At 48.8% G+C, this 16447-nt stretch overlaps 1 protein-coding gene across 1 annotated transcript; it reads left to right on the top strand.

The window, feature by feature from the left end:
- Positions 1–3476: 3476 nt before the first annotated feature.
- LOC110548901 (cytochrome P450 4F5) lies at positions 3477–16171 on the top strand. The gene is made up of 13 exons (XM_060371030.1): positions 3477–3605; positions 3902–4100; positions 5205–5349; positions 7523–7576; positions 7661–7788; positions 8732–8853; positions 10035–10305; positions 10547–10613; positions 10807–10936; positions 14339–14472; positions 14585–14649; positions 14806–14888; positions 15134–16171. The coding sequence occupies exons 2-13, from the start codon at positions 3903–3905 to the stop codon at positions 15303–15305; spliced, it is 1569 nt and encodes a 522-aa protein (XP_060227013.1). The 5' UTR covers positions 3477–3605; position 3902; the 3' UTR covers positions 15306–16171.
- The last annotated feature ends 276 nt before the right edge of the window (positions 16172–16447 follow it).

Here is a 16447-nt window from a genome sequence, read left to right as displayed (position 1 = left end):
ATCCATTCTCTTGACTTCCTTTTACTTACTGCGGCTTTTTTTTTCTTCTTTTTACTCCCTGTCAACTGGTTGCTTGCTCCACCTCTCGACCTGTGGTTGATTGTATTTAATCCTGTTTCCAATAAGCAGAAAGCTCTTGGATTAAAGGTGTGTGCTAGGGCTGAGCCACACCACAACCAGAAACAGGTTTTTCTGCAAACAACAGAACCTTGGGATTCACAGTATGATCAAATACCCTGCAATACTCTCACATCTTTCACGGCAGCCAAACCAGTACCACAGGATGTTGCTGCCTAGTTCTGTTGCCTTGAACAATAGCTCCATTGGCATCTCTGTGCCTGTAGAGTCGATCCTGGGAAAACAGCTCCCAGTGGCCAGTTTGCAGCAGGGAATCCCTTCAGCAGCATTCTCAGTTCAGACTTCCTCCTTTCGGTGCATTTATATTGTTTTGAGCTGAAGCCGTCAGTGGCAGAGGTCTTGCCTTCAAGGTACCTGTCCTACTGTCCCAGCCAGGATAGGAGGTTTCTCTTTACTGGGTTAATCTCCTGCGCATGATAAGAGTTTCCCCTCACCCTCCTTGTCTGCAACTTCAAACTCTCCCACACTGTGTAAACTTCATGTTTTCATGTCTCTCTGTTCTGCTCACTGCTCTTTCACAGGAGACCTGTATAGCAGTGAGCAGTAACTACAGCACAGCCTGAATGTAGCCTTTGAATCCAGCTTCACTCACCTTCTCAGGACATGAACAGAATAAAGACATAGTCGTTGTTGTTAACATGAATGTCCTATGGCTCAGTCCCTAGGAAAGTTTTATTTGCTGGGTGGTGGTGGCGCACACCTTTAATCCCAGCACTCTGGAGGCAGAGGCAGGCAGAGCTGTGTGTGTGTGTGTGTGGGGAGTTCTGTTTCTGTCTGAATCCTTATGAACTGTCCTTACTGTCACTATTTCTCTCAGCATTGTGGTACTCTGAACACTAATCAGAATGTCTCATTCAGATCTGGTTTCAGTCATCCAGGGATTTTCTATCACAGAATTCCAAACTATTCCATGTTCTTTCAGCAAATCAGCCCCAAGTTCCCCTAAACCACAAGGTCAGGTCGACCTCACTCCTCGTACAATTTTTAAGCATTAGTCACCTATCTCTTCTGAGTGATAAAATGGCTGGAAAACGCAAGTTAAGAAAGGAAGGGATTCCCCTGGCTCACAGTTGAAGGATCCAGTCTATGATCGTGGGGAAATAGTGGTGGCAGGACCAAGAAACACCTGGTTAAGGATATCTGACATTGGAAGCAAAGAGGATTGTGTGTGGTAATTTGGGTCATTCTGTTATTTTTGTTAGCCAGTGAACACAGTCCTGGGGATGAAGTTTCCCACATTCAGGGTGGGTCTTTGCTCTTGGTTCAGCCTTTTTGAGAGACACTCGTACACACCCCCAGAAGTCAGCTTCCATGGTGAGTCTAGATCCAGTCAAGATGACAGTGATGAGTGAGCATTTTATGACCACTATATCAGTGTCTATGGACATATATCTGAAGATATGATGAATGACCTGCATTTATCTTATCATATGTAGCCCAGGTTGGCCTTGACTCCTATTCCTCTTGCATCAACTTCCCAACTGGCCTGATGATAGGGGTAATCCTCGGTTTATTTATCGCTTAGCAGGTTTATTTTTAGAAACTGGCACCTGTGATTATGGCGTTGGCAAGACCAAAGTCTGTATGGAGGCAGATCCCTGGTTAGACTTCAGACAGCTGCGGAAGCTGTGTTTTCAGAGCAGACGTCCTTCCTGACTGGAAGCCAGGGTTTGCTCTCACATCCTGTCAAGCGCTCACAGAGCCCTGAGGAGGTTGCCAGTGTCTTCTCTTCTCAACTCCAGCAGCACTCTGAGTTTCTGTGCTCCTGAAAGAGAAGGATTTGGTTGGGACATAATAGTAAGAAAAGGAGTCAAGAGTTTAACCAGAGCAAGCAAGCAAGGAAGAATATAGCCTTTGATAAAAAGCCACTCAGAGATGGAAAGATGATTCTTGTATAGGAGTCAGGTTCAATTCCTATATCCGAATGGTGGCTCAGAACTTTCTGTAACTCCAGTCTCAGGGGATCTGACACTCTTTTCTCTGCAAATCTTATGGAATCAGGCATGTCTGTAGCACACACACACACATACACATTTGTGCAGACACAACACCCATGCTCATAAATAAATAAAATAAAAAGTGAAAATGCTAGGTCAAGCTGAAAGGCCATGGCTTCAACCCTGACAAGAGTGGGCCTTATCTTGCTCCGTTCCCTATCATGTCCTTCCTCATGCCTCCTCTGGTGTGGCTCTTCTAGTAAAGTGAATGTTTCTCTCAGATATCTGTTTCACCCAGTGTTATAAGCAGTTTTGTAATTGCAAGAATTTGCATGTGGTCTTAAGTACCCATGAGGCTGAAAAGTTTAGTAGGTGAAAGGGGAGCAGCACTTTGTGAAAAATTCCCTGAGGAGGATGTCATGAAGTTGTTTCACTCTGACCTCTCTATCACGGACCACTAGCTTCTGCATAGTCCCTCTTTTCTAGTTTGGGACCCATCTGGACTTTTCCACTGACTACTGCTCTTATCCTTCTGCCTCCATCACCTTCCAACTACCTTTACACCCTGTTTCAGGGCTTTGAGCTTGCTTTTATCTGCCAACCTTTGAGTTGCCAACCATTGTCTTTTATGTCCTGGCTCTGGGGAACTGTTGGTCTCTTCCATTTGCCTAACCAAAGGAGAGCATGGCCCTGGGTGGATTCAGTGACCGCTAAGTCTATGGCATGGCAATCTAGGACAGTTTTTGGACAGCATAGACTTATGTTGAAGGCAGTGCCCACTTCATGCTGGGAGGCCAATGCTCTCTAGGGCTTGTTCTTTCTTGCCTGTCCCCCTTCTGCTCATAGTCTGACTCCTTCCCTCCACACTTCCACTCTGCCCTCTGACCCTTCGGCCTCCAGGTGTGCTTTCCCAGCTAGGACAGTTCTTTCTGAAGTCTGACGATGGCTGGATTCTCTGGCCTGGAATTCTTGTTTCTGCCTAGGGGCTGGGCTGCTACAGGTTAGGACTGAACTCTGCGAGATCATGCTGCTGGTGAGCGGAGGCATCGCAGAGTCAGCCTCCCTTCTGCTCCCAGTTCTGCAGTGAGAAATTCCGCACGCTGTGTCCCCACCAGCAAAATGTGCAGAGAACCTGGGGAGATGCTCAGGACCCTCCTGCCCTGGCCCGGGTCTCCTGGTGCCTGAACTTCCGCCTTCATGCTTTTATCTGCAGACTGTTGGCTTTGGAAGGGCAGGGGCGGCTGTAAATTTGGTGGCTCAGAGTCACCTTCGGCTTTAACTCAGACGGACTGAATCCTAAAGTTCACCAGCCTCTGTCTGTCATCCTGAGTTCTTGCCCTGCACTCCAGTCAGGCCCTGCCCACCTTGTCTGGGCCTTCTGCGCCGGCAGGCAGGAAGTGGCTGAGCCTGGGAAGGATTCATTGGTTCAGCCCAGCGCAGCCCAGCCCCCTGCAGTTAGGAAGGAGGGGATAAATGCATTTCACAGGAGAGGAGAGAAGGTCTTGGGGGACAGGCTGTCTCTGAAGTAAGGTACGGTGTGGGATGTGAGGCAAGAGAGGGTTCTCTAACAGGGACTAGTTTATCGGCTTTGGAGTGGCTCCATGGAGCCAACTGGCATCAGTTACCCCGAGTTTCTGGCTAACTGCCTGGGGCCAGCCTTTAAACAGCCCTTGTCTGTGTGTCCTTTTTGCTCTGGTACCTTCTCTTTATCAGTCTGTCTCTCCCTGAATCTCCCTCTCGTCTGTGATGTTCTCAGTCTCTGCCCTTGCTCAGTAATTCTAGACTTTCCCCAGTTCCTGTTCTGAACGTGTCTGTCTGCTCTGCAGGATGCTGTGGCTGAGGGCGTCAGGGCTGGACGTGGGCTCTGTGCTGGCCTCCCCGTGGCACCTTCTGCTGCTTGGAGTGGCTTCCTGGCTTCTGGCCAGGATCCTTGCCTGGACTTACTCATTCTGTGAGAACTGCTCCCGCCTCAGATGTTTCCCTCAGGCCCCCAAAAGGAACTGGTTTCTTGGTCACCTGGGCATGGTGAGTATGGCAGAAGATTGGATTGGGGTATCAGGGTGTATGTGTTCCTCTGAAGTCAGGAGAAGGTCTGGAGCCTGAAGCAGCAAGAAGCAAAGAGGGCACAGTGAGCCCTCTCTCCTCCTCACACCAGCACACTCATTTGCCTTTCGGTCAAACCTGTGCTCAGAGGCCCTTTTCTTTTCCTTACCTGGCACCAGCCCACCTCGGGCCACATTCTCCCTGGGATTCTTGCAGTATTCAGCAGCCTCCATGGTGAGGAGCACAGAGCAGTGACATCCCTGGCTTATTCAGTTTCACTGTTGCACTTTAGGCCTTCCTGCAGCGTGTCCAAGATCTGCATCACCACCAATGCCATTCATTCAAATGCTGCTTTCTCTCGGCAGAGTTCTCTTTCCTCCCAACATCCTCATTTACCCGCTCTTGTCCAGTTTCCTCTCAGCATCTCCATCCTTTGTACATACTAACCCATCAGCTTCCTCACAGTTCCTCTCTCATCTCCCCATTAGTTCAGAATTCCATCACGACTCAGTCTGGAGTTCTTGACAACTCATTGTTTCCGCACACACACACACACACACACACACACACACACAGACTGAGACCACTCTGATCATTTTCTTCTGCTACCAGTTATCTATCACGTCTCTCAATGTTATCTACCTATGTATTCTATCATGTATCTGTCTATATTTCATCCTTCTACCTATCTGTCACCTTATTTATCATAGCAGTTTGTCATCTATCTATCTTCATCATCATTAATTTCTCTATCAAGTAGTTAGACACCTATCTACAATTCAGAGCATGTGTGTAGGAATATATCTTTCTATCTAACCATTCATCCTTCAGTTTTCTCTATCTAGGTCACAAAGCAAAGAGATGAGAAGAGTGAGGCATCAGAGAATGAGGGAGAGAGAGAGAGAAAGAGAGAGAGAGAGAGAGAGACATGGATACAGAAAGGGACACATATAGTTGAGCTGTTGACTCATCAAGAGACACAGATGAATGACCCAAGAAGGAGGATGAGCTTGGATCATGGTGGGCAGAGAACAGGAGCATCTGAGACACCATGCTTGGACTGGCCTCAACCTTTTACATCTCCAGATCCAGAGCAATGAGGAGGGCATGCGGCTGGTGACGGAAATGGGCCAGACCTTCCGAGATGTCCATCTCTTTTGGCTGGGACCCGTCATCCCTGTGCTGAGGCTCGTTGACCCTGCATTCATTGCCCCCCTGCTCCAGGCCCCAGGTATCGGTTCTAGGACCCTCCCTCGCTGCTTCTTCTCTGTCACTTAGCTAAGCTCTTTCTATCTCTATATTGACCAGGCTGAGCAGCGGATGGGGCTATATCCAGCTGCAGCCATGTCTCTGCAGCTAACTTGTTGAGTGTCTTTGGATAAGGGCGTCTCCCTTGCTGCTGAAATCTGTTTGAGCTGTGACCTAAGCCAGGAAAGAGAATGTATTGGCTGGGAATGTACCCAGCGGCAGAACACTTGCCTACCATGAACAAAGTGGTAGGTTCCATCCTAGAACTGGGAAAAGAACCCTTCTCTTTGATGAACCTTTTTGTGTGCATATGCCCACGGGCGCACATGTGGTGCATACATGTGGAGGACAGTGGGCAGCCCGAGCTGCTATCCTTGGGAACTCTATCTGCTTTTATTGAGACTGGATCTCTCACTTCCCTGGGGCTCACCGTTAAGCTGGATTGTCCGGCCAGGAAACCCCAGTGATCCTCCTACCTCTACCTTTCCAGAAATAGCACTCCCATACAGGCACTTAAAAATAGTTATTTTTGAGGCACTGATTTATTTGTTTTGAGGTACGGTGTAGCTCTAGCAGACCTGGAATTCACTTTGCAGACCAGCTTGGCCTGGAACTCACAGAGATCCACCTGCCTCTTGCCTCCTGAATGTTGGTGTTAAAGGTGTGCACTCCCACGATAGCTCCTTATTTTTATTTTATGTGCGTGTTTTCCTGCAGGGCTGTATGTGTCCCACACGTGTGAAGTGCCCTCAGTAAGAGGGTGTCAGGTCCCTTGGAACTGGAGTGACAGGTGGTTGTGAGCGGCCGTGTGGGTGCTGTGAACTAAACTAAGGCCCTCTGCCAGAGCCATCTACCGGCCCATCTCCCCAGCCTCAGGGACTGAATCTTTAGGTTGTGCTTTATTTGGAAAGTTTGTGATGGGAGAAGACAGGGAGTGAGTCCACTGTCTTAAAAATCACCCCACACCTCCTCTGCAGCTAACAAAAGCAGGCCTTCGAGAGCTCAGACTCAATCCTTTGGTCACGTGGTCAGTCTTGCCTCTGAGACTCAAGGTTTCTTAACTTATCACAACTTGCATTTCTCCCTCATTATCAAGTCTGTGTGCCACCTGGTTCGGATATTTCTGAGGACGCTGAGTCTGATAAGGCTCTTTGGTGTGGGTCCTATCTTGGTACTGTCTCCACTGGGGGCTAATTAACTCAGAAGAGCGAACTCTTAGCCGTGTGTGCATCCTGCGCCATTTACAATGTGTGCGTGCCGATTCCTTTCACAATATGGAGTGCATGTGGTTCTGTAGAAAACAGCAGAGTCTCCTGTGTCCCCAATGACATTGAACAGCATTCTTGAGAGCTGGGTACCTCCTGGGTGAACAGCCCTGGTTGGAGGCATGTAACATAGTGGGAACTCTCTGCCACCTCTCGAGTTCACTGAGTCTTGGCTGTCCCAGGCACCTCGGATGGAATTAGCTGGAGGGGATTAGGAACACATCCTCTGGTATGCAGAGAACTGTCAGATCCACCGAGCCCAGAAGGGTCAGCTGGGTCTGGTTGGCCCTGGGCTGCGTGGTGGCTGGTGAGGGCAGAAGACTTCACAGTGGGCACATGGCTCTGAGAACAGAGGAGCCCTTAATGCTGAACACCCAGGGCTTAGTGTGGCATAGCGAGGAGAGCTGGAGGGCTCTGGGACACATCTAGGTCACATCTGGGACTGAATGGGACCATATTTAGATGCCAGTCTGGGCTTATCTGAAGGGCACAATCAGGTCACATCAGACTGTTACACACTGTGTTGTGTCATGTCTGGATAGCATGTGCCCCATCATATATGCCAGGATATGCCAGGGCATGTCAGAGAGCCACAACTGACAGTGTGTCCTATGTCTGCAAAGCCACACAGTGGAGCATGTAGCAGCCATGTGAAGGCGTGCTGAGGCATGTTGTGGCCTGTGAGGCTGACCTTTGCACTCCTCGCTGCTGCTGCAGGGTGGTCTGGTCTGCCTCACCTCTTTGCTCTTCGCTGCTTCCTTGTTCCTGTCCCCTTCCTGCCTGGCTGTGCTTGGAGGGGAAATGCACAGTCCTGGGGCTGGGAGTCCCCATCCCTCCCTCAGTCCACCATCCACCCTCTTCATGGCTCCTGATTGTCCTTCTTCATGGCAGCTTTGGTGGCCCCCAAGGACATGACTTTCTTAGGCTTCCTGAAGCCCTGGCTGGGTGAGTATCAAGGTGAGGGTCAGGGGGCACCTTGGGAGTCAGAGTAAGGTTCTACCTTTGCCCATGCCATCCCTGCCCTCCCAGGGGACGGGCTCTTCCTGAGTGCTGGTGACAAGTGGAGCCGCCATCGCCGCCTGCTGACGCCTGCTTTCCACTTTGACATCCTGAAGCCCTATGTGAAGATTTTCAACAAGAGTGTGAACACCATGCACGTGAGTTCCTCAGACTCTGGGTCCCGTGTAGAGCCTTGCAGAAAAGGGAGTGGCTTCAGATAGCTGTTTCTGAACGTGTATTTCTGCTGAGAGGTCCTGGGACGTCAGTTTCCCCATCTTTAAGAGGAGAATAGTAATCTGCACTTAAAAGGTGACACTGTGGAGTCACGCTCCTAGCATGAGGATGGATTCCTCACAGAAGCACTGGACAGTCCATTAGTGGCTAACATTGACTACAGGAGCAGCTCTTTCTGCACAGGATACTAGTATAGCTTCATTGCCCCAAAACTGGCCGTAGAGATGCACTCCTTAATTCCAGCCTGGGGAGACTAAAGAAGAAAGGTTATGAATTATAGGTCAGTCCAAACTACATTATCAAAAAAACTAAGGCTCATATGAGAGAAGTTGGCAGGACAGTGGGTGAATATGGTCAAAACTCATTAAAAACAAAACAAAACAAACAAACAAACAATGGAAACCAAACCAAACCGAAGGATGAAGGTCTTGTGTAGCTCACAGTTTACTCTGGGTTTTTAAACATGGAAAATACTGGTTCCAAAAGGAAGAAAGTAGAATTTACAAGGTGTCATTGCAAGGGCTGAGAATGTAGCACTTAACTGGAGACATTTCTATAGCCAACTACAAGGGAGCGTGAAATCACTGAAATGTAGTTTACAGGGTATTACATCATGTCAACTTAATTGTGACAGAAGATTTGGCAGACCTGGGGAGAAAGCAGCCAGCTACCCAAGGTCACACAGAGGTAGAATTAAGCTCAGGGCCTTTGTCTCCCGACCTAACGCCTTCATCTGTGACGGTAGCATTGTCTGCTCCCACCAGAGTCAGGTTTTCCCTGGGGTCAGGTGCCCATCCTGGTGTTGAGTGTTGGGAAGAGGCTCAAGCTCAAAGGCTCAGCCCTATCTCTGTCCCCTTCTCTGGTCAGGCCAAGTGGAAGCGCCTATCCTCGGAGGGCAGTGCCCGATTGGAAATGTTTGAGAACATCAGCCTCATGACTTTGGACAGTCTGCAGAAATGCTTATTTGGCTATAACAGCAACTCTCAGGAGTGAGTTCCTGTCCCCGCCCTGGAACACGGGCCGTGCACCAAGGAAGTGGGTTGGGGAAGGACGTATTACCTAAAGGGAGGAGAGCAAGCTTTCTGAAGGAGTTAGGTCAAAATGGGCAGTGAAAGACAGGGAAAGGAAATGGTGGGTGGTCCTTCCAGGGGGGTGGAATAATGTGCAAAAAGTCAAAGAGGTGGGCAGCAGGTGGGGAGGAAGTTTAAAACAAGGCGGTTTTGAAAGGGCATTGAAGAGTGTGTGACAGTTTTGTGGGCAAATTGTCTTAAGTGATTCGGTTTGTCCACCGGTCCATCAAGATGAGTACAACAGGGCAAAGCGGTTCCCACCTCGATGGCAGAGAAGTGCAGAGAACTTGTCTGTGCCAGCAAGCTTTTGCTTCCCTTGTCATCCACGTGGCCCCATCCAGGGGAAGAAACTGTACACATTCAGAGCAGGTTTTACACACCCATTTAATTCACCCTGAAAATAAAGCACCATCTCTGACATATATAGAAAAAGGCTTTATTAATCTCCTTGGTGCATCTCAGTGTAATGTAGATATTCAAAGTTAGCAATTATGAGCATTAGACAGCCCACACACTTTTCTTTTCTTCTTCTTCCCTTCCCTCCATCCCTTCCTGTTCTCTTTCTTGACAGCATCTCAGTCTGCAGTTAGTCTAGCCTGGACTCTACTCACTATGTAGATTAGATTGGCTTTGAGCTTCTGCTCCTCCTGCATCCGCCTCCTAAATGTTGGGAACCACAGACAGGAGCCACCGTTTCCAGCTAGTGGCCAGATCTTAAAGATGTTGACTGCCCAGCCAGAGGGATGTGCACTCCATCCTGAGTTTCCCAGAGCATGAGAGAAGGTGTCTGTACTGGGGCAAATCCTAGTCACAGTGAGCTTGGGCATTCTAATCAATAGAGGAGCTTCACAGAGATACAGACTTCAGGGAACCTGGAGGGAGGGTCTGAGCCTGGGCAGAGTCCCAGGAAAACAAGGGTGAAGAAATGATGACCACATATGCCCTGAGATCCTGGGTCGGGGGCTACTTGTGGGGAGCAGGAAACAGAGAATCAATCGTGTATACCCTTTCTGGATGGGTCCTGGTCCTGGGACTCTGGCTGGAGTTTCTCTGGGGTTTCTGTGTGCTAAGTTGCTTCCTCTCTCTGGCCTGTCCTGAAGGTCTCCCAGTGAATACATTGCTGCCATCTTGGAGCTCAGCTCCCTCATAGTAAAAAGGTCCCAGCAGCTCTTCCTGTTTGTGGACTTCCTGTACTACCTCACTGCTGATGGACAGCGCTTCCGCAAGGCCTGTGACCTGGTGCACAACTTCACAGATGCTGTCATCAGGGAGAGACGCCGCACTCTCTCCAGCCAAAGTGCTGATGAGTTCCTGGAGTCCAAGACTAAGTCTAAGACTTTGGACTTCATTGATGTGCTCTTGCTGGCCAAGGTGGGCTTGTGTGGGAACTAGGTTACTGGAACCTTCATGTTCAGGGTTAGATAGAAGAAGCTGGTTTTGACAAGGATGGTGATTCTTTTGATGGCTTCTTCAAAGAGCAAACAGTGGCCAAGAAACCAAGGGAGAAAGGCTCTGGAGAGGTTGGGGGAGGCTTCTTGTATGTGCTGTGGGTATCAGAATCTGTCTCACACCACTTCAGACATGGCACAAATTGAGGGTCTCATGTCTCCAGGATGAACATGGAAGGGAGCTGTCAGACGAGGACATCCGAGCAGAGGCTGACACCTTCATGTTTGGAGGTGAGGGTGCTTGTGTGAGACTCCAGAGGAGGTAGAGGGAGGTTTGTTAATTCCAAGTCGGTATTGTGGGGAGGCCTAGAGTCCTTTCATTCTTTCCCTCCATCCCTTTTGGGGGCCTTACTGTCAGGATACCGTACTCTGTTGTGCTGAACCGGACCAGAGACCCACACCTGCCTGTCTGTCTGTCCTGCAGGCCATGACACCACAGCCAGCGGGCTCTCCTGGATCCTGTACAACCTGGCGAGGCACCCGGAATACCAGGAGCGCTGCCGGCAGGAAGTGCGGGAGCTTCTGAGGGACCGAGAGCCTGAGGAGATTGAATGGTGAGCGCAGGCTATGGAGTCTCTACTCTTAGAGCTGCTGGCCACCGTGTGCATTGCCGCTTTGCAGCTTTGATACAGGATGTATCTATGTAGCTAAGCTGCCTGACAGGGTCTAAACACCTTTGTTTTGAAGGAGGACATGGCCAGTTTGGACATCTCTTCATTTAATTAGTTAATTACATCTCACACAGCAAGTTGGCTCACATGAACCCGATTTGTTTTTCTTGATTCTCTTCCTCCGATATTGTGAATTTCCTTCTGGCTTTTGTGCCGTTCTTTTCTTTGTAGTTCATAGACACCCCTTCTTGAACCCTTGCAAAATTCCATGGTGTATTTTTGCCTACTTTTTAGTAACACTTTGTACATTTCAAAATACCAGGAAAAGGGGAATTTTGATGTTCTAACATAAAGAAATGACTAGTCTTTGAAATGATAGAGAGTAATGATTAACTTATAGTTTTAGTGTTCCTAATGTGTTGAGAGAATTTACCCTGTATTTGCAGGGGTCAAGAATTTTTTTGTTTTATTTTCTTAGATAGGTTCACATTATATAATCCTGGCCTGGAATTCACTGTGTAGATCAGGCTGGTCTCATACTCGTAGAGATTTGTCTGCCTCTGCTTTCCAAGTGCTGGTTTTAAAGGTATATGCAAGAATTCATTTTATTTGTTTTCTTGCTTGTTTTGTTTTCTGAGACAGGGTTTCGCTGTGTAGCCTTGGCTATCCTGGACTTCCTTTGTAGATCAGGCAGGGTGGCCTTGAACTCATAGTGATCTGCCTGCCTCTGCTCCTGAGTGTTGGGATTGCAGGCATGTGTCACCGTGCCTGGCTATTTTACTTATTTGTTGAGATAGCTTTTTGTTCAGGTCATGATAGCCTCCAGCTTACTCCAAGGCTGACATTGACTTTCACCTCTGACCCTCCTACCTCATCTCCAGTCCTGGGATTCTTTATCTGGCTGCATTTAATTCTTTTTGTTGTTCATTACTAGTCCTTTTGTTTTTCATTTTTTGTTTTGTTGTTTTTGTTTTGTATCCCTGGCTGTCCTGGACTCACTTTGTTCAAAATCCCAGGCTTGTTTTGAACTCACAGAGATCTGCCTGCCTCTGCCTCTGAAGTGCTGGGATAAAAGGTGTGCACCACAACTGCCTGGCTCATTGCTAGTTTTCTTAACATCCTTCTCCAAACCGCCTTTCCATTATTTCCCAGCAGTGTGTGCACTGTCTTCTTCTTCTTCTTCTTCTTTTTTTTTTTTTTTTTTGGTTTAATTATTTTATTATTTTTATTTTTTACACTTTATTCACTTTGTGTCCCCCCATAAGCCTCTCCCTTCTCCCCTCCCGATCCCACCCTTCCTCTCCCTTCTTCACGCATGCCCCTCCCCAAGTCCACTGATAGAGGAGGTCCTCCTTCCTTCTGATCTTAGTCTATCAGATCACATCCGGAGTGGCTGCATTGTCGTCTTCTGTGGCCTGGTAAGGTTGCTCCCCCCTCAGGGGGAGGTGATCAAAGAGCAGGCCAATCAGATTATGTCAGAGGCAGTCCCTCTTCCCATTACTATGTAACCCACTTAGACACTAAACTGCCATGGATTACATCTGCACAGGGGTTCTAGGTTATCTCCATGCCTGGTACTTGGTTGGAGTATGGGTCTCTGGGAAGATCCCTGTGTTCAAATCTTCTGGTTCTGTTGCTCTCCTTGTGGGGTTCCTGTTCTCTCCATAACCTACTATTTCCCACTTCTTACATAAGATTCCATGCACTCTGCCCAACAGTTGGCCATAAAGTCTCAGCGTCTGCTTTGATAGTCTGCAGGGCAGAGCCTTTCAGAGGCCCTCTGTGGCAGGTTCCTAGGTTGTTTCCTGCTTTCTTCTTCTTCTGATATCCATCCTCTTTGCCTTTTGGGATGGGGATTGAACGTTTTAGTCAGGGTCCTCTCTCTTGATTAGTTTCTTTAGAGGGACAGATTTTAGGTTTATCCTATAAGTCTGTATGAGTGGGTATATACCGTGTGTGTCTTTCTGCTTCTGGAGAGCTCACTCAGGATAATCCTTTCCAGGTCCCGCCATTTACCTGCAAATTTCATGATTTCCTTATTTTTCAGGTGCACTGTCTTCTTGTATCTGCTTTTCACTCTGTATTCCTCAGGTCTCGTTAGTAACTTATTTTTTAAAAATGTTTTCGTTTTTATCACTATAGTTTTGTAGTAAGTTTTAGTGGCTGTTGGGTTGGTTCCTTCTTTTATTTTTAAATTTACTTTCCTTTGCCTGAACTTAAGCTCTTCTAACTAGAATGAAGTTGTTGAATGGGAATGAAGTTAGTGGTGGACACTTGCCTATTAAGCAAGGCTCCGTGAAATCCAGTCCCAGGAAAGGCTTGTCAGGTTGTAAAACACAAATTCTCTCCCTCCCTTCTCTCCTCCCATCCCCACTCATGCTGAGACAAGGAACTTTAATAAACTTCATCAGGTCACAAACAGAAAGGGCATCAAAGTAGGGGAGAAGTTGGTCAGGAGGACAAAGGTGTTCGGCAGGAGTGGGAGAGAGATGAGAGTGTAACCGAGGGTGAGTATAATCAATACACATTACGTAGGTGTCTGAAAATATAAAAATGCATTAAAAAACAAACAGCTAGGGGTTTATTGGATAGTATTGAAAATGTTAACATGGAAAGGCCTAGCCAGGTGGCGTTTGTCCACACCTCTAATTTCAGCGCTCTGGAGGCAGAGGCAGGCAGATCTCTGAGTTGGAGGCCAGCCTGGTCTATAGAGCAAGTTCTAGGACAGCCAGCTCTACACTGAGAAAGCCTGTGTCAAAAAATGACCCTTTTATCATAGTGAATCATTTCCCCCAATGCCACTCTCCTATAGAGTATATATATTCATTTAACTAACTTCATAGGCCTTTAAGGATCTTTATCTCTGCTTTTTTAGTATCATTCTATAATTTATTTTTGATGCACCGTCTCCTGTAGCCCAGCTTGGCTATTTATTTACTCTTGATCTTCCACCGTCCATTTTCCCAAGCACCACCACATCCAGGTCGTTGTGGCAAAACGGTGCACTGAATCTTGACTGCAGATTTATCAGATGATTTAAGGATATCTTTGGAGAGGTATGCTTTAATTAGAAATATTTCAGGTTAAGCTTTTTCTTCATGTTTTTGTGATTTAGGGTAGGGGGTGTTAATCTTTGATCTTGACTCCTGTGACCTCAAAACTTGGGACCTGGGAAGGTTGTTCTTAATAGAGACAAAGGAACTGGCAAACATCTTTGATTCATCTGGGATACAATTAGTTACAGAACCTAGTGTGAGAGGGAAGTAGTTAGAATCCAACCGGATGCCAGTGAGGCTGAGCAGGGTAGTGTTCTGCTCTTGGATAATCGTGCGGTGTGCTCCTCAGGGACGACCTGTCCCGGCTGCCCTTCCTGACCATGTGCATCAAGGAGAGTCTGCGGCTGCACCCCCCAGTCATTGACGTCCTCCGCCGCTGCACCCAAGACATTGTGCTGCCTGATGGCCGGGTCATCCCCAAAGGTGCCCTCAGGGTCATGGGTGAGGGGAGGGGCAGAGGGGAGGCCCCCGAGTTAGGGTGATGGTCCCTAGGGCAGCTCGGACCTGCTACTGACTGGACCCTCCTGCCCAACAGGGACCGTCTGTGTCATCAGCATCTTTGGTGTTCATCACAATCCTTCAGTCTGGCCAGACCCTGAGGTTGAGGGCATTTCTGGGACCTGGGGAGGGGGAATGGCCTTAACCCGGGAACAAAAAGCTGTCACTTCTGTCTCCGTGTCTGCCGTTTCAGGGGCTGGTTGGGTCTGTGCTGCCCAGAGACGCAACCTAGAAGCCTAATCTTGCCTCTCTCCCCAGGTCTATGACCCCTTCCGCTTTGACCCAGAAAACCCTCAGAAGAGGTCACCTCTGTCTTTTATTCCCTTCTCCGCGGGGCCCAGGTGAGGCCAGAGGGCTTAGGGTGATGGGGCGGAGTCTGTGGCTGTCAGTGGGAATAGTAGGGGCCAGTTGGGATGGCTGGGTTCTGGGTCTCCTTCCTACTCCCTACTTAGGGTATCTGCAAAAGTCTGCAGAGCTCGAGGTTGGAAGGTGAGGGGCTGACCATGCCCTGACCGGGTCAGGTTGGTTCCGAGCGCGCCAGTGTGGGACCCTGCACAGTCAGAGTCCCCACCCCGACCTCCCGCAGGAACTGCATAGGACAGACTTTCGCCATGAACGAGATGAAGGTGGCGCTGGCGCTGACGCTGCTGCGCTTCCGCGTCCTGCCGGATGACAAGGAGCCGCGCCGGAAGCCGGAGCTGATCCTGCGCGCGGAGGGCGGGCTGTGGCTGCGGGTGGAGCCGCTGAGCGCGCAGTAACCCCACGCCTGCCCCGGGACCTCCTCACCCACCCACCTACGGATCCCAGAATTAGCATGGCTCCATCGGGTGTCGGCAGGTAGCGCTGGAGGACTGCAGAACCAGCTGTGGTCTCAGCGAGAGGAGGCGGGACTGATGTCTTTGAGCCAATGATCCTTGTTTGCTGGAAGCAAGGCTTTCCTGCAGAAGAGAGTTCTTTTCCAGCTCAAGCATGGACTTCATCCTGTTAGAGCCACTGTAGCTTTTTGAGCAGCGTAGGAGGGTGCAGAATATCGGGCCCATTCGAGATTCTTAGTCACCGAAACAAAGCCTTACAACCACACATTCCATTTTCTTGTACTTCCTCCTCTCCTTGAGCACATTTGAAGCGACCCTCCAGTTTTTGTCTTCTCAGGGCTGCACTTACGGGAGTGGGCTGCTCCACTACACCTGGAGGAGGGATATTTGTAAAGTTTGAGTAAAATGGTTTATCAGAAAAGGGAAATCTCGGCACCACTGAGAAGCCTGTTAAATGGCCTCAAGCCTCATGATGCCCAAAATTACCAAGGCAGCTTAAAATGAACGAAATCACACTTGCAGAATTCTTCATTTTGCTTTTGTCTGGGGCGATGTTCATTGAGAATATCACTTATTTTACAAGATTCTTACGATTTTCCTTTCTTGTAGCCCTTCCGGGCTTTGACCCCTCATGAGACTATTAAAACAGTGTCAGCTGGGCATGGTGGCAGGTACTTCAGAGTGCAGGACTTGGGCAGGTGAGGCAGCGCGATCCTGAGTTGGAGACTATCGTGGTATACATAGGTTTGAGGCCAGCCTGGGTTACGTTCTGAAACTGTGTCTCCATAATAAAAATTAAACCTATTAAATTTTTGAGTTTCACTTTTTTCTGACATGAGAAATAAATTCAGGGGCTCGCCACATAGCGGGAGGCGGGGGCGTGGAGATGAGGCTGGAGCCAGCATTGCCAGGGATCAGGTGTAGGAATCTGGGTAAAGGAGCGGGACCTGGCCCTGCAAGAATGCAGACAAGCTGCTGCAGGCACCTGGCAGGTCCCTGCTGCCTGAGGGGGTGACACCCAGGAGGTCGCAGGAACCAGCCTGGCCATCGCTGGCCTCGTGCTGTGCCTGGTGAGGAAGGGCAGC

The sequence above is a fragment of the Meriones unguiculatus genome, chromosome 17, assembly GCF_030254825.1.
Source record: "Meriones unguiculatus strain TT.TT164.6M chromosome 17, Bangor_MerUng_6.1, whole genome shotgun sequence".
Taxonomy (NCBI): domain Eukaryota; kingdom Metazoa; phylum Chordata; class Mammalia; order Rodentia; family Muridae; genus Meriones; species Meriones unguiculatus.
This window is presented reverse-complemented; position numbering and strand designations above follow the sequence as displayed.

Coding starts and splice junctions, on each gene's coding strand:
- LOC110548901 (XM_060371030.1), top strand. CDS start 3,903: ATGCTGTGGCTGAGGGCGTCAGGGCTGGACGTGGGCTCTGTGCTGGCC. Junction 7,577..7,660: donor CTTCCTGAAGCCCTGGCTGG/GTGAGTATCAAG, acceptor CTGCCCTCCCAG/GGGACGGGCTCTTCCTGAGT. Junction 7,789..8,731: donor AGAGTGTGAACACCATGCAC/GTGAGTTCCTCA, acceptor TTCTCTGGTCAG/GCCAAGTGGAAGCGCCTATC.